This window comes from Spermophilus citellus, assembly GCF_964194105.1.
Source record: "Spermophilus citellus genome assembly, chromosome: 8".
NCBI classification, from domain to species: domain Eukaryota; kingdom Metazoa; phylum Chordata; class Mammalia; order Rodentia; family Sciuridae; genus Spermophilus; species Spermophilus citellus.
The window spans coordinates 117,279,716-117,304,803 of record NC_138189.1 but is presented as its reverse complement, the minus strand read 5'-3'; the positions used below and the strand labels follow the sequence as shown (position 1 = coordinate 117,304,803).

The 25,088-nt window shown below is 39.7% G+C and overlaps 1 protein-coding gene across 2 annotated transcripts in view; it reads right to left on the bottom strand.

The window, feature by feature from the left end:
• Positions 1 to 24,589, bottom strand: part of LOC308654349 (broad substrate specificity ATP-binding cassette transporter ABCG2-like) — a 119,015-nt gene extending 94,426 nt beyond the window's left edge. Inside the window, exon 1 of one of the 2 annotated variants that reach the window (XM_081303607.1) lies at positions 24,003 to 24,589. Coding sequence is in view for 1 of the 2 variants with exons in the window: in XM_081303605.1 (XP_081159731.1) it covers positions 24,089 to 24,111 (23 nt within the window). In the remaining variant the exon portion in view is untranslated. The remainder of the gene's footprint in view (positions 1 to 24,002) is intronic. The other variant, XM_081303605.1, reaches the window with a different exon arrangement.
• Positions 24,590 to 25,088: the final 499 nt, after the last annotated feature.

The following is a 25,088-nucleotide window of genomic DNA, read 5'->3' as shown; positions in this document are numbered from 1 at the left end:
CCGCCAATGAATGTACTAATCAATGCTAAGAGTTGTTGTCTTGTAAGGGTCCAGCAAAGCGTCAGAGGAAGAGACCACTAAGAGACTGACTCATGCAATTGCAGAAGGGGATTTATTGAGGATCCAATTCAGCGCGCTGAGGCTCCAGGCTCACTCAAGAAGGGAGAGCAGCCCAGAGCCCGGGGAGGGGTTGAGCAGTGCTTAAGTACACTTTTTGGGGAGGGTGGGGGCTTTGCATACATCGGAACAAATCAGCATGAGGCTCGGGAAAATTGAACAATAACTCTCATACATGATTAGCACATTCATTGGCAGGAACAGGTGGCGGGGGTGATTGGTCACTCCTAAGGGGGGGGGGTACACATTCAAACTAATTGGTTCGGGCCCTGTATGCTTACCAAGCTGCACAGGGCCCTAGGCTATTAATCAACTAAATGGCCAGTAGGGCGTTGTCTTAACTGCCTCAGGAATTTCAGGTTCTGGGTGTAGCAGAGGAACTTAACAATACCTGGTCCTTCACTTTTTAACTCAGGCCTTGCAGCTTAGAAACTTTACAATGCCCTGTCTTTTACATTTTAACTCAGGCTTTGCAGCTTAGAAACTTTACCCTTTCAGTTTGATTTTTCCACAGTGTGAAATAATTTGCTGTGTGATGCTGTGACATAGAGTATCCAAAAAAAAAAACCTATAAATCCTCACTGAACTAAGGGCCAGGACTCACTCCTTGGGACTGCTGTGTCGGAAACGGTTGTGAGTCCAGGCTCGAGCTTGCAATACACACTCTTGTGTGATTGCATCGGATTCGACTCCTGGAGGTCGATTGGGGTTCCACGAATCTGGCATTACATCTTTACCAACACTTCTCATACTAAATATGTAGCACTCCCTTCCCCCCACCCCCAGCACAACAAATTCTCCAATTCTCAGGACACCAACTGGGTGTCCTACAGTTCAACTCAGAAGACCTGTTAAGTTAAAGGGTTTACTCCCACCAGACTACCCCCACTTCAGATGCCAGTCACAGTTGCCACCTGCATCTAACCAGCTATAAACTAGGGTTCCTATTGTGACAGTGCTGGGGACTTCCAGGAAACTAAGGCAGTATGGAGACCTTCCTTCAAATCCCATTCTTGCAATCATGCAAGAAAGATTTCAGACATATTGCTCAAGTTATAGGCAAGAGTTTATTAGAAGTGATATGAAAAAGGAAAAGGGATACCCTCAAGGGAGAGTGGGTCCTCTCAGAAAGGAGAGGGATAGGATGCTCCTCCTGCCCTCTAGTTCTATTGGGAGGCCCAGGGAAATTTCCAGAGTCCTGCCCAAGTCCACCTTCTGATTTTGACTGATAGCATAGGAACTGCTTGGGCAGCCTCTAAGAGAGAGATGGTGTGATACTCATAGAATAGGGTTTTTTGGGGGCTTTTTGTTTTTTTTTTTTTTTGGTTGTGCGTACAAGGCAAGCACTCTACCAACTGAGCTATATCCGCAGCCCAGAAGAGGAGTTTTTAAAGAAACTAAATCCTCTTGTTTTTGTCTTTATTTCCTATCCTATAAATGGGTTTGTTATGCAATTCCCTTGGTTTTGCCTCCATTTCCTGCCCTCTCAATCAAGTCATTATCATTTGAATAACCCCTCTCAAGCTTTCTTTGTGAGGGTCTACACGTTTTGGTGTTAGGGTGATTAGAGGTCCTCGTGTAGTTTCCATGAAAAGAAAGAGTTCTGGAGACCTTGTTACAAGAAATAACGATGACAGGGTCCTAAAGGTATCTTTTCTTAATTAAGCCTGGGGGAGATTTTAATATACCAAACCCCCATCTTCCAGGTGCCTATCTGTTGGGTTAGGATCCCTGTGGTTTTTCAGTCTCCCTTCACGTCTTTTCCCTACTCACCCATTCATGGCTGAGTAGCTACTTCACACTGTGACTCCCCACCTCAGATACCTTGCCAGAATGGCTCACAGAATGCAGAAAAACAGCTCACTTCCTATTACTGGTTAATTGTAAAGATACAGCTCAGGAAGAGCCAAATGGAAGCCATGACTGGGCAAGAGGTGGGGGAAGGGCATATTGTCCTCTCCAGGCAATCACCTGCCCAGTGTCACCGAAAGCTTGGTCCCTGTCCTCATACCAATTCAGTAATGAGGACTCAGTTTTGAGAAACAGGGAAAATGAAGTTTTATTGCTTTACAAGCAGAGGAGAAACACGGGAGACCCCTATGCCAGAAGCGGTGATTCTGCCCCTGGGGTTTTTAAAGAAGCTTTTCAAAGGCTAGATTTCAGGAGTACCCTGGAGGGGGATTGTGATTCACTTGTTAATTTGAGAGAGGGAGGAAAACAGGAAACATAAGCCTCGGGGCAGAAGTGCAAGAACCGAATTCAGAGCTTGAAGTAGACCTCTGTTACACCAGCATTCCATTGTGTCCACCAACCTGGAAGTTTTCTGAAGTGTGTTGATTAGGGGTTTTTGTGAGAGTTCCATTATTTACACATGACTGACTAAATACTGTCCCTTTGTGGTCGACTCATCTCAGCCTATCAGATTTCCTCAGAAGTCTCAGAAGAAGCTGAAACTTCCCCGCTCTAATCACTTCACTAATTCCTCTGGCAACCAGTCCCCACCCTGAAGCTACCTAGGGGCCCTCCAGGACTCACTTTATTAGCATAAATTAAGTTGTGGTTGAAAGGAAGGTGTGAAGAATAACAAAAGATAAACCAGGCGTGGTGGCATGCACCTGTAATCCCAGTAAATCTGGAGGCTGAGGCAGGAAGTGCCAAGTTCAAGGCCAGACTAGGTAACTTCTTGGGACTCCATCTCAAATAAGTAAATGGAATGGAGATGTGGCTCAGTGGCAGAGTGCCCCAGGGTTCAATTCCCTGTGTTGGGGTGGGGGGGAGAATAAGAAAGAGAAGGAGAAGAAGAAAGAGAAGAAAAAGAAGAAGAAAGAAAGAATAACAAAAGATGTTCCTATAACCCCTATCACTCAGGAAGTCACAAGAGTTTTGGACACTGTGTCAAGATCTGAGGGCAAAGACTAAATGTATGTTTGTTTGTTTGTTTGTTTTCAGCTTTATTATAGTGTAGTTGACAAATAAAGACTTCATGTATCTAAGTGTCAAAATTAATGATTTGATGTATTTATAAACTGTATTGTGAGCTAATCACAGTAATCAAGCTAATGAATATAGGTATATTCATTACTTTTCATATTTAGCATCTTCTTTGTTGTTGTTGTAAAAACACTTAAGATCTATTAGAAAATTCAAGTGTACAATACAGTACTGTGAGCTATAGTCATGTCATGGGAGAAGAAATGTCTCTGAAGAAGAGTCTGAGGAGTTCCCAGAGAGAAGGAGCACCTGCCCGTCAAAGGCGTAGACGGAGGCTTATTTAGTAGATAAACATTCAAGGAACAATGTGTTCTGTCTCAAAAGAGACACGCAGTAGGCATTCAACAGAGAATGAACCTTTATCTCCAGAGGGAGAGACAGCTACCCATGGGTGTGGGGTGTTCATATTTACAGAGGGCTGGTGCTAGTGAAGCCAGATTTACAGATAGGTAGTTAGTGTGGTTAGGTAAATCGGGTCTAATATCAGTAAGATAAATAAAATGGAGGCCATTATTGAGAATGGAGTCCAGGAAACCAGAACAACACTTGGGGAAAGTGAAATGTTAATGTCCCCAAGGCCCAGAGCCCATCCTAAGGAACTGTTAATGAAGCAGCTCCCAGAAAACAGGGAGGTGCTAATCAAAAGCTGCCCCAGGCCCTTCCTGCCCAGATGACTCCTTCAGCCCACCAATCCCCCACCCTTTGGGCCTTCCTACCTGCAGGAAAACAAAGGACAGGAGTGTGGGAGAGCTGAAACAAGACCTTAGCTATAAAAGAGGGAAAACCTCCCCCTTCCTCGGATTCCACCTCTTGGGTCCCCTTCTTGCTCCAGGGAGAAGTCTTTTCTGATGTCCCTGTGCTTCTCTGGTGTTACACTTCAGCATTCCAGGAAGCAAGGTAAACAGTGGTGACACCAGAAGCCGGCCTGGAGGTGGAGGCAGGGTGGTGCTGCACAGTTTTGTGCCAGTTTTCCCTTTGCTTTCGCTTTTCCCTCATTTTACAAGGGCACAGCTGGAGAGATTTACAACTGTGCTTTCTGCATCTCAATGGCTTGTGGGCATTTCCTTTCAGACTCAATGTATTTGTCTCTTTATTCCAAATCCCTATCTCAATCACATTGCTGTACCTTAGATCACCCAAACTTACTTTTGTGTATTTGAAACTTTGTACCCCATTTCATCCTCTCCCCCTCCCCCCCAGTCCCTGGTATCCACCATTCTACTGTCTACTTTGTGAATATAACTGTGTAGTTTCCACCCATCAGTGAGATCCCACAGTATTTGTTTTTGGCATCTGGCTTATTTCACTTAGCATAATGTCCTCCAGGTTCATCCATGTAACAAACGGCAGGATTGCCTTCCTTTTTGATGCTGAATAATATTCCATTATCTCTATATACCGTATTTCTTTATCAGTTCATCTGTTAATGTGCACTTGGGTTATTTCCATGTCTTCACTGTTATGAATAAGGTCCCAATGGACACGGAAGTACATATATCTCTTAAAGATTCTGATTTCGGGGCTAGGGTTGTGGTTCAGCGGTAGAGCACTCAACCTAGCACGTGCGAGGCCCTGGGTTCAATCCTCAGCACCACATAAAAACAAATAAAGGTATTTTTTAAAAAAAGATTCTGATTTCAGCGATGTGATGGCACATGCCTGGAATCCCAGTGTGTCCAGAGGCTGAGGCAGAAGGATTGTGAGTTCAAAGCCAGCCTCAGCAACTTAGTGAAACCCTAAGTAACTTTATGAGACCCTGTCTCCAAATAAAATATAAAAGAGGACTGGGGGTGTGACTCTCTTGTTAAGCAACCCTGGGTTCAATCCTCAGTACTAAAAAAAAGAAAGAAAAAAGATTCCAATTTCATTTATTTTGTGGATATAGCAGATGTGGAATCATTGGATCATCAGATAGTTCTATTTTTACTTTTTGAGGAACCTCCATACTATTTTCCATAATGGTTATGCCAATCCAGTTATATTTCTACAGTATCACACTCTAAGACCCCCACATGTCACTCTTGAAACCAGATCATCATTGCTTGTAGGTCTGTCTTCTTAGAGTTCAACCTTGTCTAGGAAGTTGTGCTGATGCCCAAATACTATGTCATCTTTTGTCATGTGAGCACATCAAATGCATCAAGTAAATCTGAATTCCAGTTTCAACTCAGTGCCTACCTCAAGACATAACTGTTCGTACATAAAAATTATTTTGGTACCCTATATTACATAATTATATTACACTTAATATAACTATATTTAACTCTTTGATTCAACAAGTGTATTTTAGAATTTGCAGTATACAAAGCATTACAGTGATACATCTGCAGATTGGGGCAGCTCTTGTTCTCAGGGAATTTATAAAGCCAAAAAGAGGAGAGAGAAATGTACACAAAGTTACTAAGCAGAATATCTGCCTCTTGAGTGATACACACAAAGTTACTATTCATAGGAAGAGAAAAAGAAGTCTGTTGAGATAGAATTCTATTTAATGCTCACAATGACTGAGAAAGTAAACTCTTCCCATTTTACAGGTGGGGAAGCTGACGATCACGAGGTTTAGTATACTTTCCTAGGAGAAAGAGCTAGGAAGTAGCAGAACTGAAAGCCATGTTCCTCCTGCTCTTCTTCCCTTAGGCAGAGATGATGGGTGAAGGCTTCACAGGGTCAGTAATATGAACGTGTGGAGCACACGATCCTTTTCCATTGAGTATTCTCTGACTCTCTCTTCTCTGCCTAGTTTTCATTGGTTCACTATCATATTTTACTTACACCTTGCATAGTTTGGAAGTTTTCATGCTTCCTGGGGCAGACAGAAGCAAGATATTGACCTGTGTCTTAACAAAAATAGTCTACTGTATTTAATTGATTCTAAAATGCACCTCCACCCCCAATTTTAACATTTAAAATCAGGATAAGCTTTCCAATCCATGGCACCCTACGATTACTTGGCCAGGTAGCCAGAGGGCAATCATGACACAGCTGTTGTCATCCCCTATCCAGGCCTGAACATCAAAAGGATCAGCTTGAAAACTTGGAGAATGGGCCTCACTGGCTTGAAGGAAAATGGCTGAAGCTCGAGTGGACCACTTTTCATCTATAGAAATCAAATAGCATGGATGGTGGAAGGAGACCTTCATCATTATACAAAATACATGTATGAAGATGTGAATTTGGTGTCAATATACCTTACATACAAACAGAGATATGATAAATTGTGGTATAAAGGTTGTATTAAGAATTGTAATGCAAAAAATAAATAAATAAATAAGAGAGCTCATGTATAATGGCATAATTTGGCGTGAACATACTATATATACGGAGTTATGAAAAGTTGTGTGGTGAATGGATAATTATGATTGTAATGCATTCCACTATTGTCCCAATTTTAGATTAAAAAAAAATAATAATAATCCTTTGCTGGACTCTGGTGCCCTCTTGTGGTTAAAGCATTAAAAGTCTTTATGGAAACAATCTTGATGCTCTTTCTACTTTGTGACATTTCACTTGCTGATATTTCTTCTTCTGAGAAGAGGGACCACCACAAAATGTGCACATCCCAAAGTGGATAATCTACTAATTTCACAAAGATCTCAGTTTTGAATTTCATGTTATCATGTCATGAAACTTTATCACCAATCACCTCTCATGGTCGCTGCTGCCTCCGGACAAGAGGACCTCCCTTTTATCAGTAATTTTAGCTCCTGGTATACTTTCACTATTTCTGCCTTAAATCTTGGTGATTCAGTGAAAACCCATATGCTCTTCCCAGCCCTCTAGCCTTTGATTTCCTTGGACATCTTTCTGCCAGCTATCTCGTTCTCTCTCTGAGCTATGCACTCCCAGATCCTGCCAGAGACTGTCATTGCCAATCCCAGTTTATACATCTCTCTTTGCATACCATATTCCAACTTCTCACATGGCTCCCACTGTAACCCAACTCCAGAAAACCTTTGACCCCCACGAGGACCCATAGTCCATTAATTACGCCAAAGTTTCACTACACCCTACCCACTGTTTTCTTTGGCTTCTGTGCCTGCTAAATTCCACAATGATGCATTATAATCATCCTCTTACAAATACCATCAGCACCTTTTGCTCTCCTTTGATTTGTCACTACCTTGGCAAAAAACACAAACTAGTTAGATTTGTGTCTCCCCCATTCTTTGCTTACACTCTTGAAGCTAAATGTGAGTGAATAAATACAGAGAAATAACAATTCATCTGATTTTAAAAGTTCATAATCAAGAATTCCAATACCATAACCTTCCAGGGTGCCTAGCAACCCATACCGTAATCCTGCAGCCCACTCAGTCTTCTACTTTCCTATTTAGACACTGCCACATTTTCTTCTCTCTCATGCATAGTTGTTCTCAGATTATTTCTTGCTTTACTGAGAAAACTGAAGCAAGCAAAAAGGAACTTCCAAATCCCTGTCTTCACACAGACCACCTAGCAGCATACTCCACCTTCTCCCCAATTACTCTAACCTAGAGAAGCTGTCCATGTTCCTGTCTAAAACCTAACCAATCTCTTTTCTTATTATTAAATTCCAATTTCTTTCTTTACTCATTGATGGAAGTTTCTCCTCTCTCCTGTATTATCTCATTATCTATATTCCTAAAATCATTTGCCACAGCATATACATGCCATTATTTATTTCATTTTCAACATTTCTCTTTTATTTCTCTCCTAAATCCCTTTCCAACTACTGCTCTGTTGATGTGCTCTCTTTTACAACAAAATTCCTCAAAAGAATTCTCTGCTCCACGGGTCCAGTCTCTCCCTCATTCTCAAACCTACTCCAATGGGAATGAGGAGACATAATAATACAAGAGGCTGCTTGAAGCCTCTTGGATTTAGAGAATTCATTAGGCAGCAGTAGATAAATAGACCCCTAGAGAGTCTCTCAGGCCTTCTCCAGGAGGGAGAAGTCCTCCTGCCCCTAAGAGAATTGCGTGGCTTTGCCAGCTTCCATCAGCAGAGGACTAGGAAGAGCTAAGGGTGCAGATTCTGAGGTGTAGACATAACACCAACAACGCAGACAAAGGATTACAAAGTTCAGGGAACGGGATAGGGTCTGTTATGTTCCACCTAACCAGCCATCTACTAACTTGATCCTCTGGGAAGGTCTTTTCATCAGGATATTGGGAAGTGCATTAGTGAGCCCGGCAACTGCAGCCCTGAAGAGCTCCCTAGGTCAGAGAGCATCCTGGGTGAAACTGCAGTGGAAATGTGTGCCATTATCTCAGTGAGAATCACAGCATGCTCAGGGACAGTTGGCAGTACTTCTCTGTCACACACCATGTGGTACAACTACCTCCATAAGCCAGAGTCAAGAGGTACTCTGTCTGCTTTGACCTGCTGTGTTCTGTGGCAAGAGCTAATTGATTATGGCATCCCTGGGACTGATATGTAATGGGTAGAAAAATATCTAGTTCTGCCAGATAGAAACCTAAGTGGTCAAGTGCCTGAGTTCAATACTGGATACTCCCCCTGCAAAAAAAAAAAAAAAAATTAAATCTGAAAAACCTTCCCTTTGCCTTACCTTACTAGGTTTTTCTCTATAACCCTTCTCACCCACTAACATCCTATATTATTTATTTGCTTATTTTTTCTTATATAGAAGGTGAGCTTCATAAGAGCAAGAATTCCTATTTTATTCCCTCTTGTATGCTCAGTGCTTGAGACAGTGCCTGAGTCACAGCAGAGCTCAATAATTTTTTTTTTTCAGTACAGGGATTGAACTCAGGGCACTACACCATTAAGTTACATCCCCAGCCCTACTTTGTATTTTATTTAGAGACACGGTCTCACTGAGTTGCTTTTGCTCACCTGGCTTTTGCTGAGGCTGGTTTTGAATTCAAGATCTTCCTGCCTCAGCCTCTCAAGCCACTGGGATTACAGGCATGTGCCACTGCACCTGGATATCAATAAATATTTGTTGATGGACTTGAATGAACATCTGAAAGTTATTGGAGAAGAGTAAACATTACCTCTAGTCTATTTGCCTATATTGTAAGCTGGTGGGCAAACTTCTCTGTTAAAGATCAGATAGTAGCCAGCCGAAACAAGGATGCACTGAAGCTGGAGAGCCTGATGAGGACCTGACATCCCATCACTTGTCATCGTTTTCCTGATCCTTTCGTGATCCTCATGACTCTCAAACTCTACCCTCATCGGGACCTTGGTGAGAGCAGCAACTTCTCCATACGATCCTCTCCTCAACTGGTCGTCCACTCTACACTAGGAGAAGCCTGCCTTGGTTCCGGAACTGATCACCGTGGTCTAAGAAATCATTCAGTGTCAGGGATCAGAGACCATTCCGGACATCAGTGGTGCTGGCTGACACGTGTGCACACCTGCAACTTCTTTAAGGTGTGGAAAGCAAGGAAATCTACAAAGGAACTATGGGTTTGCCACCTTGAAGAACCATCAGCTGGGGTTATGGTGATTCTTCCACCCAAGGTGCTCAAACTATCCATGATATAAATGACACCCACAGATACTGTGACACATCAGAAAGCTGATATGAAAGAAGAATTTTTTTTTTAATTTTATGGTAAAACATGTAACATGAAATTTACCATTTAACCGTTTTAAGTGCACGGTTCTGTAGTGTTAAGGACATTCACATTGTCTTACCACCTTCTAATCTCCAGGACTCTTTTCCATCTTGCAAAAATGAAACTCCATACTTACAAAGCTGTAACTTTTTATTCCCCTCTGCCCTGGCCCCTGGTAACCATTTTCTGTCTCTATGAATTTGTCTACTCTGGGTAAGGAAGAGGACATTTTTTACCAAAACTTTTAAACATATTTAACATACTAATAATACCTCTTCAGGATTTTTTCTGGCTTGTATTCTTTCTTGCAGAGATGGGGTGTCAACCGTTCCTAAATCACAGGGCAACTTCAGTTTGGTTACTTATTTAAACAACAACAATAATAAAAAATCGATAATTAAACTTGAAATTTCCTTTCCATATAATACAATTAGCAAAACCCTTCTCCTTTGACTTAAAATGACAATTTTTCCTTGGCTGCCTGATCTCTTAACAGACATGTAAGTTCTTTAATAACATTACTACGATTTTTCTCAAACAGACTATGATTATTTGTAACAACCACACTGAGATGCAAATAAAATCATCCAAGTATATTAAAAAGAAAAAAAAAAGATCAGATAGTAACTATCTAAGTGTGATCCAGGCAGTCTCTGTCTTGACCACTCTACTCCAGCGTGAAAGCACCGAAGCAGTCCCAGACAGTACTACATGAACAGGTGAAGCCTGGAGAGGAAAGAAAAGGATTGCTGAGGTCCTGGGAACCGGGAGCCTGAAAAGGGAGCCAATGGGGAAAGCTGGTGAAGGAAAATATTTTGCAAACATATCTTTGATACATTTTTCTTCATGCCTTCTCCCTTCACTAGTACAGTTCATATTATTAAAGTTAAATTTGCAGTTTCACTTTCCCTTCTGACTATTGTACAGTAAAATTCCCAGGATGTACACTTACTAATATAACCTCCAGGGGGAGCCCTCGGCAAATTGCTTTCATTCATTCCACAATTATTTATTGCACAATTACTGTGTGCCAAGAACTAAGTTTTGGGGATATGAGGGCAATCTGGCTGCGACATTTGTCACCCCAGGGTTGATTCGACTGATCTAGGGTGTCCCCTTCCTCCCTCACAGCTCCTGGTGCCAGCCTGGTCTAAGACTGCCTTTCCCCAATAGGGGAGGACCTTTCTTCTCTATCAAAAATAGGGAGTCTCCTTGCTCCCTGCTAGAACCTCTAAACAAGCTCTTGAGAACTAAGTGTTACAACCAGAAGAATGGAAAGTTAAACTCCATATATGTATAATATGTCAAAATACATTCTACTGTCATGTATAACCAATAAGAACAAATTTAAAAAAAAAAAAAGAGCTAAGTGTTAGGATATAGATTTTTTTTTCTTTTATTGTGCTGGGGATCTAACCCAGGGCTTCACACAAGCTGGCCTCACTCAGTGCTCTACCACTGACCTACACCATCTTCCCTGCAAGGAGTTTATATTCTAATGGAAAAAGCATGATAAAAATGCATTGGCGTGTAAATAATAGAATTATAGAGTAACATGAGGGCTTCCCTGAGGAGACACTATTTACACAGGAAACTGATGAAGGAGTAGGAGTCAGTTGATGCTAATGCCCGAGGATAGTTATTTCTGTTGTGGCAAAAGACTGGTAACATAAAATTGATCATTCTGGCCATCATTAAAGGTACTGTTTTATGGTACTTTTTTTTTTAAGTACATTCACTTTGATGAGCAACCATCACCACCATCCATCTTCCGAATTGCTTTCATTTTTCCAAACCGAAACTCCAGGCCCATTAAACAACAATTTCTTACTCCTCCCTCTGTCCAGTGACAACCATTCTGCTTTCTGACTCAATGAAAGTGACTATTCCAGGTACCAGATACAAATGGAACCATATAGTACTTGTCCATTTTGTGATTGGCTTATTAACTTAACATCATATCTCCAAGGTTCATCCATATTATAACATGTCAGAATTTCCTTTCTTTTAAAGGCTAAATATTATTTCATTTTATGTGTAGACCACATTTTGCTTACCCATCTGTCTGTTGATGTGCCACTGCACCTGGATATCAATATCAAGTGGCTTGCTTCCACTTTGGGTTGTTGTAAATAATACTGCTGCTATGAAGAGGGGTATACAACTATCCCTCCAAGTTCTTTTTCCTTTATTTTTTTTCTTTATTCTTTTAAAGTATATACTCAAAAGTGGAGTTGCTGGATCATATGGTAATTCTGTGTTTAATTTTTTTTTAAGATGGACACAACACAATGCCTTTATTTTTTTATATTTATTTTTTAGTTTTAGGTGGACACAATATCTTTATTTTATTTTTATGTGGTGTTGAGGATTGAACCCAGCACCCTGCACACGCCAGGCGAGCGTGCTACCACTTGAGCCACATCCCCAGCCCAATGCTTTTATTTTTATGTGGTGCTGAGGATTTAACCGGATGCCGCCCATGCTAGGTGAGCGCTCTACTGCTGAGCCACAATCCCAGCCCCATCTGGGTTTAAATTTTCTGAGGACCTGCCATGGTGTTTTCCCATGGCAGCTGCACCATTTTACGTTTCCACCAGCAATGCACAAATGTTCCAATTTCTCCACATCCTAACCAACACATGTTATTTTCTATTTGTGTATTTTTTTTCTTCTCTTAAAATAAGAGTCGTTTTAATGGGTATGAAGTGGTATCTCATTGTGGTTTTGATTTGTATTTCCCTGATGCCTAGTGATATTGAACTATTTTTTGACAACTTATTGCAATTTGTTTATCTTATTTGTCTATTCAAGTCCTTTGCCCATTTTAAGTGGATTTTTTAGATTATTGAACTGTAATTATTTATATATTCTGGATATTAGCCACTTACCAAATATTTGATTTGCAAATAGTTTTTTTATTAATAATACTCCTGTGGCACAAGAATTAAAATCAAGAATCAATAAATGGGATGGACTCAAACTAAAAAGTTTCTTCTCAGCAAAAAAAAAAAAAAATCTGTGAGGTGAATAGAGAGCTTACATATTGGAAGCAAATCTTTACCTCTCACACATCAGATAGAGCACTAATCTCTAGGGTATATAAAGAACTCAAAAAGCTAAGCACCAAAAAAAACTAAATAACCCAATCAATAAATGGGCCAAGGACTTGAATAGACACTTCTCAGAAAATGATATACAATCAATTAACAAATATATGAAAAAATGTTCAACATCTCTATCAAATAGAGAAATGCAAATCAAAACCACTCTAAGATTTCATCTCACTTCAGTTAGAATGGCAGCTATTATGCATACAAACAACAATAAGTGTTGGCAAGGATGTGGGGGAAAAGGTACACTCATACACTGCTGGTTGGACTGCAAGTTGGTATGGCCAATATGGAAAGCAGTATGGAGATTTCTTGGAAATTTGGGAATGAAACCACCATCTGACCCAACTATCCCTCTCTTCAGTCTATACCAAAAGGACTAAAAAACAGCATACTACAGGGACACAGCCACACAGCCACATCAATGTTTATAGCAGCACAATTCACAATAGCTAAACTGTGGAACCAACCTAGATACCCTTCAATAGATGAATAGATTTTAAAAATGTGGCATATATACACAATGGAATATTATTCAGCAATAAAAGAGAATAAAATCATGGCATTTGCAGGTAAATGGATTTAGTTAGATTAGATAATGTTAAGTGAAGTAGTCAATCCCCAAAAAACAAATGCCGAATGTTTTCTCTGATATAAGGATGCTCATTCATAGTGGGGTAGGGAGGGGGAGCATGGGAGTAAGAGACAAACTCTAGATAGGGCAGAGAGGTGGGAGGGGGAGGGAGGTGGTATGGGGTTAGGAGTGATGGTGGAATGGGATGGACATTATTATCCAAAGTACATGTATGCAACATGGCGGCGGGCGCGGAGAGATCAAGTCTCTGACCTCTTCAGCTGCGCAGGCATAGGGAGTCATAAACCGTCTAAATGCTGTTTTCTCAGGATCACTAGGCAATGCTGAGCTGACGTGGATCTTGGGCGAACAGTCTGGGCCTCTCAGAACACACACCGAGCCCGGATCTGCTGAATTCAAGCTCCCGTTCTCCTGCTTCTCGAAGACAAACTGCTGTGACTCAGCACTAATCCATCCCGCTGAAACAACTGGTCGGCCCTTCTGAACCTACAGAGGTTAATGCCAACCGAGCCTTCATAGGCAGTGGCCACAGGATTGAAACAGAGCTTGGGAGAGCCAGTCAGGACCCACACATTGCATTGGTCACCCGGCAAAGGGAACGAACTGTCGCCATTTGCATGGGATACCACCATGGCAGAGAACTGACATCACCAGAATGCGGCGGAGAAGATAACTTCATTGAAACCTGTGGCTACAGGTGTGTAATCCCCTAGCCTTCCCTCTCCACACATTGGGAAACCTTAAGGGCCCCTCCCAGCTCTCCCGTAAGGGCCCCTCCCAGCTCTCCTGTGAGCACGATAGCCAGACCGAGGGAATCAGGAGTGGCGCGGGACCCACAGCCACGGAACTCCCAGCTACCGCTCCCACCAGTGCTGACAACTGAGGTCTCTTGTACCAGCTACTGGGGGCATGGCTACCGGAGGGCAAGCAAAATTCGCTGAAGGTTCTCAGCCCCAAGCTCTACAAACTTAGGGTCTGAGGGAATGGCAAATAGGGAGAGTGTGCCCAGTCATTCATGAAAACAGGGCTCCCGGGAGCAGCAGACCCGGCGTGTAGCCAGTATTGTGGTGAGCGTCACCAGTGAGAGGGGCATGGCTAGAGGAAAAGTGGGGAAGTGACTAGACACAAGAGGAGGCCCTAGGCACTCAGGATTGGAGACTCGCCCAGTCTGGGAGGAGCTGCTGCACAGTGATTGGTTCCCGCGTATTGACAGGAGAAACTTGGCCTGGTGGGCACAGCACCACCTACTGGAAAAGAAGTTAATCAAACTCTAAGACTGCATTTATTTTATTTTTGCTCTTTTTTTTTTTATTTGGGTTTTTTCTTTCATTTTAATTTTTCTTTCTTGTTGTTTTTTAAATTTTTTTACATTTTTTTAAAAAAATTTTTTCTTCTAATTTTAATTTTAATTTTTTTATTATTATTTTTTAAAATTTTTTTCTTTTTTATTTCCTATTTTTTTTCTTCTTTTGTCTTTTCATTTCTTTTCAATTTTCTTATTCCCCCTTCCTTGAATTCTACCTGCTTAATCTCATTCTCTTTAGTGACTTCATCCCTTCCCTTCTAATACCTTTCCTCCCAAGCATCAAATAAATTTATAGGAGTAAACAGTAACTCAGCAGTCAAACAGAACAAGAAGTAACATGAGCAGCATGAAAAGGCAAGGAAGAAAAGGAGTACAAACAATGCAAGACAGCCTAAATATTCAGGAGGACCTAGAGGCATCAGAAAAATGGTCAAATAAAGAACTCAAGGAATACCTTAGACAGATGTAATGGAACCTTAGGGGATATGAGACAGCAAATTCAAACAGTGAAAGAACACATTGAAAATGAATTATGTAACCAGATAAAAGAAGAAATTAAGCATCTTTATCAGGAGATAGAGATTATTAAAAAAATCAAACAATAATTCTAGAAATGAAGGAAACTATAAACCAAATTAAAAACTCAAATGAGAGTATCACTAACAGAGTGGAGCAAGTAGAAGCCAGAACGTCAGATAATGAAGACAAAATATATCATCTTGAAAAGAGTCTAGCCAACTCAGAAAGGCTGGTAAAAAATCACGAGAAAAATATCCAAGAGATATGGGATAACATAAAAAAACAAACTTAAGAGTCATCGGGATAGAGGAAGGTATAGAGGTTCAAACCAAGGGAATGAGTAACCTGCTGAATGAAATAATTATAGAAAACTTTCCAGAAATAAAAAAGAAAACAGATATACAAATTGTAGATGCATACAGGACACCGAGCATATAAAATCACAGTAGACCAATGCCAAGACACATTGTTATGATGATATCCAATATACAGAACAAAGAGAAAATATTAAAAGCAACAAGAGAAAGGAGACAGATTACATTCAGGGGTAAACCAATAAGGTTAACAACGGATTTTTCATCACAGATGCTGAAAGCGAGAAGATCCTGGAACAACGTATTTCAAACACTGAAAGACAATGGATGCCAACCAAGAATTTTGTATCCAGCAAAATTAAGCTTCAGGTACGACAACAAAATAAAAACCTTTCATGATAAACAAAAGTTAAAAGAATTTGCAGCCAGAAAACCAGCATTGCAGAGCATCTTGAGCAAAACACTACACGAGGAAGAAATGAAAAACAATAACCAAAACCATCAGTGGGAAGTGCCTCAGTAAAGACAGAGGGTGGGGGGAAAGCTAATCATGGAGAAACAAACTAAATTTAAAAAAAAAAGATAAATAATCAAACATGGCTGGAAGTACAAACCATATATCAATAGTAACTCTAAACGTTAATGGCTTAAACTCTCCAATAAAGAGACATAGGCTGGTAACATGGATTAAAAAAACAAATCCAACAATATGCTGCCTCCAGGAGACACATCTGATTGCAAAAGACATACACAGGCTGAAGGTGAAAGGATGGGAAAAAATATACCACGCACACGGTCCTCGTAAGCAAGCAGGGGTGGCCATCCTCAAGTCGAATAAAATCGACTTCAAGACTAAGTTAATCAAAAGGGATAAGGAAGGACATTATATACTGTTAAAAGGAACCATTCACCAACAAGACATAACAATTATCAATATCTATGCACCAAATAATGGTGCTGCGATGTTCATAAAACAAATTCTCCTCAAGTTCAAGAATCAAATAGACCACAACACAATAATTATGGGTGACTTCAACACACCTCTCTCACCATTGGACAGATCCTCCAAACAAAAGTTGAATAAAGAAATTATAGAACTCAATACCACAATCAATAACCTAGACTTAACTGACATATATAGAATATATCAACCATCATCAAGTGGATATACTTTTTTCTCAGCAGCACATGGATCCTTCTCAAAAACAGACCATATATTATGCCATAGGGCAACCCTCAGTAAATATAAAGGGGTGGAGATAATACCATGCATTTTATCTGATCATAATGGAATGAAACTGGAAATCAATGATAAAAGAAGGAAGGAAAAATCCTACATCACATGGAAAATGAACAATATGTTACTGAATCAATGGGTTACAGAAGACATAAAGGAGGAAATAAAAAAATTCTTAGAGATAAATGAAAATACAGACACAACATATCAGAATCTATGGGACATAATGAAAGCAATTTTAAGAGGGAAATTCATCACCTGGAGGTCATTCCTCAAAAAAAGAAAAAACCAACAAATAAATGAGCTCACACTTCATCTCAAAGCCCTAGAAAAGGAAGAGCAAAACAACAGCAAATGTAGCAGAAGGCAAGAAATAATTAAAATCAGAGCGGAAATAAACAAAATGGAAACAAAAGAAACTATTGAAAAAATTGACAAAACTAAAAGTTGGTTCTTCAAAAAAATAAATTGACAGACCCTTAGCCATGCTAATGAAGAGAAGAAGAGAGAGAACTCAAATTACTAACATACGGGATGAAAAAGGCAATATCACAACAGATACTACAGAAATACAGAAGATAATTAGGAATTATTTTGAAAACCTATATTCCAATAAAATAGAAGATAGTGAAGACATCGATAAATTTCTTAAGTCATATGATTTGCCCAGACTGAGTCAGGAGGATACACACAATTTGAACAGATCAATATCAATGGATGAAATAGAAGCCATCAAAAGACTACCAACCAAGAAAAGCCCAGGACCAGATGGGTATACAGCGGAGATTTACAAAACCTTTAAAGAAGAATTAATACCAATACTTTTCAAGTTATTTCAGGAAATAGAAAAAGAGGGAGCTCCTCCAAATTCATTCTATGAGGCCAACATCACCCTGATTCCGAAACCAAAGACACCTCAAAGAAAGAAAACTACAGGCCAATATCTCTAATGAACCTAGATACAAAAATCCTCAATAAAATTCTGGTGAATCGGATACAAAAACACATCAAAAAAATTGTGCACCATGATCAAGTAGGATTAATCCCTGGGATGCAAGGATGGTTCAATATATGAAAATCAATAAATGTTATTCACCACATCAATAGACTTAAAAATAAGAACCATATGATCATCTTGATAGATGCAGAGAAAGCATTTGACAAAGTACAGCATCCTTTTATGTTCAAAACATTAGAAAAACTAGGGATAACAGGAACTTACCTCAACATTGTAAAAGCTATCTATGCTAAGCCTCAGGCTAGCATCATTCTGAATGGAGAAAAATTGAAGGATTCCCTCTAAAATCTGGAACAAGACAGGGATGCCCTCTATCACCACTTCTATTCAATATAGTTCTCGAAACACTGGCCAGAGCAATTAGACAGACGAAAGAAATTAAAGGCATAAAAATTGGAAAAGAAGAACTTAAATTATCACTATTTGTGGATGATATGATTCTATACCTAGAAGACCCAAAAGGGTCTACAAAGAAACTATTAGAACTAATAAATGAATTCAGCAAAGTGGCAGGATATAAAATCAACACGCATAAATCAAAGGCATTCCTGTATATCAGCAACAAAACTTCTGAAATGGAAATGAGGAAAACCACTCCATTCACAATATCCTCAAAAAAAATAAAATACTTGGGAATCAACCTAACAAAAGAGGTGAAAGATTTATACAATGAAAACTACAGAACCCTAAAGAGAGAAATAGAAGAAGATCTTAGAAGATGGAAAAGTATACCCTGTTCATGGATACCAGAACTAACATGATCAAAATGGCGATATTACCTAAAGTTCTCTATAGGTTGAATGCAATGCCAATCAAAATCCCAATGGCATTTCTTGTAGAAATAGATAAAGAAATCATGAAATTCATATGGAAAAATAAAAGACCCAAAATAGCAAAAGCAACTCTAAGCAGGAAAGGTGAATCAGGTGGTATAGTGATACCAGACTTCAAACTATATTACAGAGCAATAGTGACAAAAACAGCATGGTACTGGTACCAAAACAGGCGGGTGGACCAACAGTACAGAATAGAGGACACAGAGACTAATCCACAAAGTTACAACTATCTTATATTTGATAAAGGGGCTAAAAGCATGCAATGGAGGAAGGATAGCATCTTCAACAAATGGTGCTGGGAAAATTGGAAATCCATATGCAACAAAATGAAACTGAATCCCCTCCTCTCGCCATGCACAAAAGTTAACTCAAAATGGATCAAGGAGCTTGATATCAAATCAGAGACTCTGTGTCTGATAGAAGAAAAAGTTGGCTCCGATCTACATATTATGGGGTCGGGCTCCAAATTCCTTAATAGGACACCCATAGCACAAGAGTTAATAACAAGAATAAACAAATGGGACTTACTTAAACTAAAAAGGTTTTTCTCAGCAAGAGAAACAATAAGAGAGGTAAATAGGGAGCCTACATCCTGGGAACAAATTTTTACTCCTCACACTTCAGATAGAGCCCTAATATCCAGAGTATACAAAGAACTCAAAAAATTAGACAATAAGATAACAAATAACCCAGTCAACAAATGGGCCAAGGACCTGAACAGACACTTCTCAGGGAGGACATACAATCAATCAATAAGTACATGAAAAAATGCTCACCATCTCTAGCAGTCAGAGAAATGCAAATCAAAATCACCCTAAGATACCATCTCACTCCAGTAAGATTGGCAGCCATTATGAAGTCAAACAACAAGAAGTGCTGGCGAGGATGTGGGGAAAAGGGTACTCTTGTACATTGCTGGTGGGACTGCAAATTGGTTCACCCAATTTGGAAAGCAGTTTGGAGATTCCTGGGAAAGCTGGGAATGGAACCACCATTTGACCCAGCTATTGCCCTTCTTGGACTATTCCCTGAAGACCTTAAAAGATCGTACTACAGGGATAATGCCACATCGATGTTCATTGCAGCACAATTCACAATAGCTAGATTGTGGAACCAACCCAGATGCCCTTCAATAGATGAATGGATAAAAAATATGGCATTTATACACAATGGAGTATAATGCAGCACTAAAAAATGACAAAATCATGGAATTTGCAGGGAAATGGATGGTACTAGAGCAGATTATGCTAAGTGAAGCTAGCCAATCCCTAAAAAACAAATGCCAAATGTCTTCTTTGATATAATGAGAGCAACTAAGAACAGAGCAGGGAGGAAGAGCAGGAGGAAACGATTAACATTAAACAGAGACATGAGGTGGGAGGGAAAGGGAGAGAAAAGGGAAATTGCATGGAAATGGAAGGAGACCCTCATGTACAAAATTACATATAAGAGGTTGTGAGGGGAATAGGAAAAAAAAAACAAGGAGAGAAATGAATTACAGTAGATGGGGTAGAGAGAGAAGATTGGAGGGGAGGGGAAGATGGGATAGTAGAGGATAGGAAAGGTAGCAGAATACAACAGTTACTAATATGGCATTATGTAAAAATGTGGATGTGTATCCGATGTGATTCTGCAATCTGTATTTGGGGTAAAAATGGGAGTTCATAACCCACTTGAATCTAATGTATGAAATATGATATATCAAGAGCTTTGTAATGTTTTGAACAACCAATAAAAAAATGTAAAAAAAAAAGTACACGTATGGAGACACAAATTGGTGTGAGTATACTTTGTATACAGAGATGAAAAATTGTGCTCTATATGTGTAATAAGAATTGTAATGCATTCCACTGTCATATATAAATTAAAAAGTTAATAAAAAAAAGAATTTTACAGTTAGTTCATATACTTGGGCCTTGGACAATTTCAGTATGTGGTATAAGGTAAGAATAAACTTCATTCTTCTGCATGTGGTAAAAAGTTTTTCTAGCACCATTTATTGAAAATACCATCCTTTCCCCCAATGAATGTTCTTCACACCTTTATTGAAAATCTTTTGAATACACATTTGAAAATTTATTTTAGGGCTCTATTCCACTGGCCTGGGTGTCTTTCTGTATGTCCATACCACACTGTCTTCCTTACTATCACTGTTGAAGGTAGGGTTTTAAATCAGATGTAACAGCAGTTTCAAAGGATGGCACACGTTTTCTGTAAAGGATCAAATGTAATTACGTTGAGATTCACAGGCGCAGGGTCTGTCACTGTGACTCTGGCCTGCTACTGCAGCACCAGTGCACTGTAGACAGTGCGTGAACAAACAGGCTTTGCTCTGGTCCTAATAAAACTAGTCATACAAACACCTGGCTAGACTGGTTTGGCCCACAGACAGTATATTGCCAAGCTCTGGATGAGAAGTCACAGTTTGGCATCTTCAAAGGCTTGAAAGAAGGCTAGTGCACCAAGAACAAGGAGGAGAGTGGAAGGTGACAAGGTTGGAGAGAGGCAGGGGCCAGATCACACAGACCACGGTGGACCACAGGAGGACTGGATTCCATTCTGCTTCACCTGTCACTCATCAAATATCCATCAAGGGCCTACAAGGAGCCAGGGGCAATGGTACATCACTATAATCCCAGTGGCTCAGGAGGATAAAGCATGAGAATCACAAGTTCAAGACCAGTCTCAGCAACTTGGCAAGATCCTAAGCAACTTAGTGAGACACTGTCTCAAAATAAAATAAAAAAGGACTGGGATGTAGCTCAGTGATTAAGTGCCCCTGGGTTCAATCCCTGGTACAAAAAAAAAAAAAAAAAAAAAAAAATGAGTAAATAAATAAATAAGGCCAGTTCCTATTTCTTTTTTTTAATATTTATTTTTTAGTTGTAGTTGAACACAATATCTTTATTTTATTTATTTATTTTTATGTGGTGCTGAGGATCGAACCCTGGCCGCGCCATGCTAGGCGAGTGCTCAACAGCTGAGCCACAACCTCAGCCCAAGCCAGTCCCTATCTATTTCTAAAAAAAAAAAAAAAAAACCTAAAAGGAGCTGCAGACTGGGACTACATAGCAAGTAGGCTCAGTCTTAGGTCTCATAAGTCTTCAATGTGGAAAATACACTAAGAAGTTTTGAGATGAGAATGTAGCTCAGTGGTAGCTGTAGATCACTTTCTAAGTGTGTGTGTGTGTGTGTGTATGTATATGTATATATATATATATATATATATATATATATATATATATATATATATATATATATATATATCCATCCTGTGGTTCAATCCCCAGAACTGAAAAGAATAAAATTTTAAATATAGTATCATATTTCTTTTTTGAGTCATGGCATATTCTCCTTCCATCACCTGAACCCTGAGATTCCTGCTCAATCCTTTGCCTTACCGCCTTGTTTCAGGTCTTTATTATTTCTGTCTAGGTTTATTGCAACAGCCCAGTTTTCTGTCACCAGCTTCACCTTCTTCCAAACTAGCCTCCACATTGCAGCAAGAGACATTTCTAGAATGCATTCTGATTGAACGGCCCAACTTACTGTATCTATGACTATTTCATTACTGTCAGTGTCAAGTTTAAGCTTCTAGGATGATATGTAAGACCTTGCGTGATCAGACCCTAGCCAACTTTCCAGCATCATTTTCTAACCCTCCCATTCATGAGAAGTGAGACCTGACAGACCAGGACACCTACTCACACAAACAAGAACAAGATTAAACATGGGTTAATACCTTCATACCTCCACAAAAGAATATTTGACATCTGTGTGATTTCTTGTTGGTATTTCTAAAGTACAATTATGACTTGAGAAAAACTTAGTCATAACATCAACAAACTCACATAGAGATGCTTTGTGACCAGAACTGTTAAATCACTTAATCCTCACAAATACTTTATGAAGTAGGTATATGCGCTGTTCTCAACTTACAAATGACAAAACTTGGGCCTCAGATAAAACAGATTCGTTTTACCTTTACTCAAATTGATTTTTATAAATATAATAGATTCATATGCCTTATAATTCCAAATAATAGGGGGAAGAAGCCAGTTATTTCCAGCATGCATTATTTTTTTCCACATTTTTAATTGGTGGATTATATGTGTACATATTGATGGGACTTGTTACACAATCCAACAATATAATTTGGCCAATATCACTCCCCCAACATTTCTCCCTTCCCACCTGGCCTCCCACCTTTTGGTCCCTTTCCTCTACTGATCTCCTTTTAATTCTTAGATCCACCCCCACCTTTGTCTTCCTTTTACCTTTCTAGCTTCCACATGTGAGAGAACACATAGGAGCCTTAATCGTCTGAGTTTGACTTATATCACTTAACTTGATGGTCCTTAGTTTTACCCATTTTCTTGCAAATGTCATAATTTCATTTTTCTTTATAGTTTTTTTTTTTTTTTTTTTTTTTGGTACCAGGAATTGGACCCAGGGCCACTCAACCAGTGAGCCACATCCTCAGCCCTTTTTCTTTTTGTATTTTATTTTGAAACAGGGTCTGAGTTGCTTAGGGCCAGGCTAAATTGCTGAGGCTGGCTTTGAACTCATGATCCTTCTGCTTCAGCCTCCCGAGCCACCCTGCACATGCGTTATTTTTAATAGAAACCAAAATGTACAAAGTGATCAGCAGCCACACCAGATGAAGCATGATACGGACAGGTAATCCCAAAATTACAAAGAGATTTCTGACTCTGCCTAAAGTAGTCCATATAATCTAAGGAAAAGCTCCACATCATCTCTCATTTAAAGTGACCTGTCTTACTACATCTAGGAATTGAAACTTCAAAACTTTGAGACAGTCCATCCAGGCAGGTACAACCAAGGCAGGAATGTTTTCTGATTTCTTCTCAAGTGCTCAATATACATCATGTTTTCAGCCAGATTCCTGCATTCCACCCACATCTTTCAACACCTTCTAGAAATCAAAACTTCAACATAGGCCACGGAATGGAGGTCATCTGAAAGGCTATGGGAATCTCAGGCCCATTCCAGGCTGGATTTTCAGTGTTTTTGTTTTTGTTTGTTTATAGTGCTGGGGATCAGATGGAGACGCTTGCACATGTTAAGCAAGAAATCTACCGCTGAGCTGCAACCCCGACCTTGTGTTTTTGTTGTTGTTGTTTGTTTGTTTGTTTGTTTAATAAATCTCCAGGTGATTCATACATATGTTAAAGTATAAGAAGTACTCATTTAAGTAACACATTTGTTAAGGCAGAAATCAAAAAAGAATTAAGATTTTCTACTTAGCAGGAAGACAAACAAACTAAAATAGTGCTGAGCACTTGTATAGCACATGCAAGATCCTGAGTTTGATCCCCAGCAATGAAATATAATAAAATAAAATAAAATAACAAATATGGAAAACTCACCCCAATTGAGATGTCGGGGGAAAGCAGTCCAAACCTCAGCACAGGGACAACAGTGACTGAGAGACTTAATTAACTAGGATCCATACCTGCTACTCAGACAAATGTTCATTCAGGAGTGTCCCTTCCTGCTAGTTCTCAGGGCAAGAGGAAGAATCTGAGATGAAACTTCTCAGCTCCAGCGTGAACCATGCAGCTGCTCCCAGAGTGATGAGGCTTTCCAAACAAGCCAGCCTTCAGGAAACATCTAGAAAAAACAAAGAGCTTTTTCATCTCCCTGAGTCTCTTTTTCTCCACCATTAGTTGGTTGTAATTCACATTTCTTTCTCCACCACTGGGATTCAAACTGACGACAGCATGACGCCTCCAATCAGCCTGGGATCCTCTCCTGGTGTTCCTGCCAAGAGGATGGGAAAAGGAGGAAATCCTTGTCAGAGAGATATTTTTATATCTTGCTCTTTGTGGAATGAATCCTGACGACAGCATCTCCAGCACTAACGGCAACTTTATTTTGGAAATGGAAGGATCAAAAACAATCCTAGCCATGGTTTTGTTCTGTAAGCTTCCAATTTTTTTGCTATCCGTAAAGTAAGTAGGGGGTCTCCTTCCCTAGGCCCTGCCCTCTAGAAGGAAAAATAAAATACAAGCAGGAAGATGACACTGATTCGAAAAGGGAAGCAAATGAAACCAAAGCACAAACAGGGTTAGGTTTCACTGCAAAGGCCCACCAGAGACCAAACAGGAAAGAGAAGCTGCACTTAGAACAGGCTGTCCTTCTAATGCTGTCCTTTCCAAATCAGAAATACAACAGGACAGTAAGACTGTGATAAGAGAAGAATTCTAACCTATCCTAAATTAAATTATAGGCCAGAGAAGAAGGTAAGAAATAGGAAAGAGGATTTTTTTTTTATATTTGGAGAATAAACAGGCTATATTTTATAACCGTATTACAGAAAGCAAAATATCATTTTATACAACTTAAAGCTGCTATAATTCTAACCTGGCATCATAACTATACACGGGGTCAAAAGCAAAGGAAAAAATGTTTAATATGGTTAATAAATCCTTATTAAGTCTCTAGCATCAGCT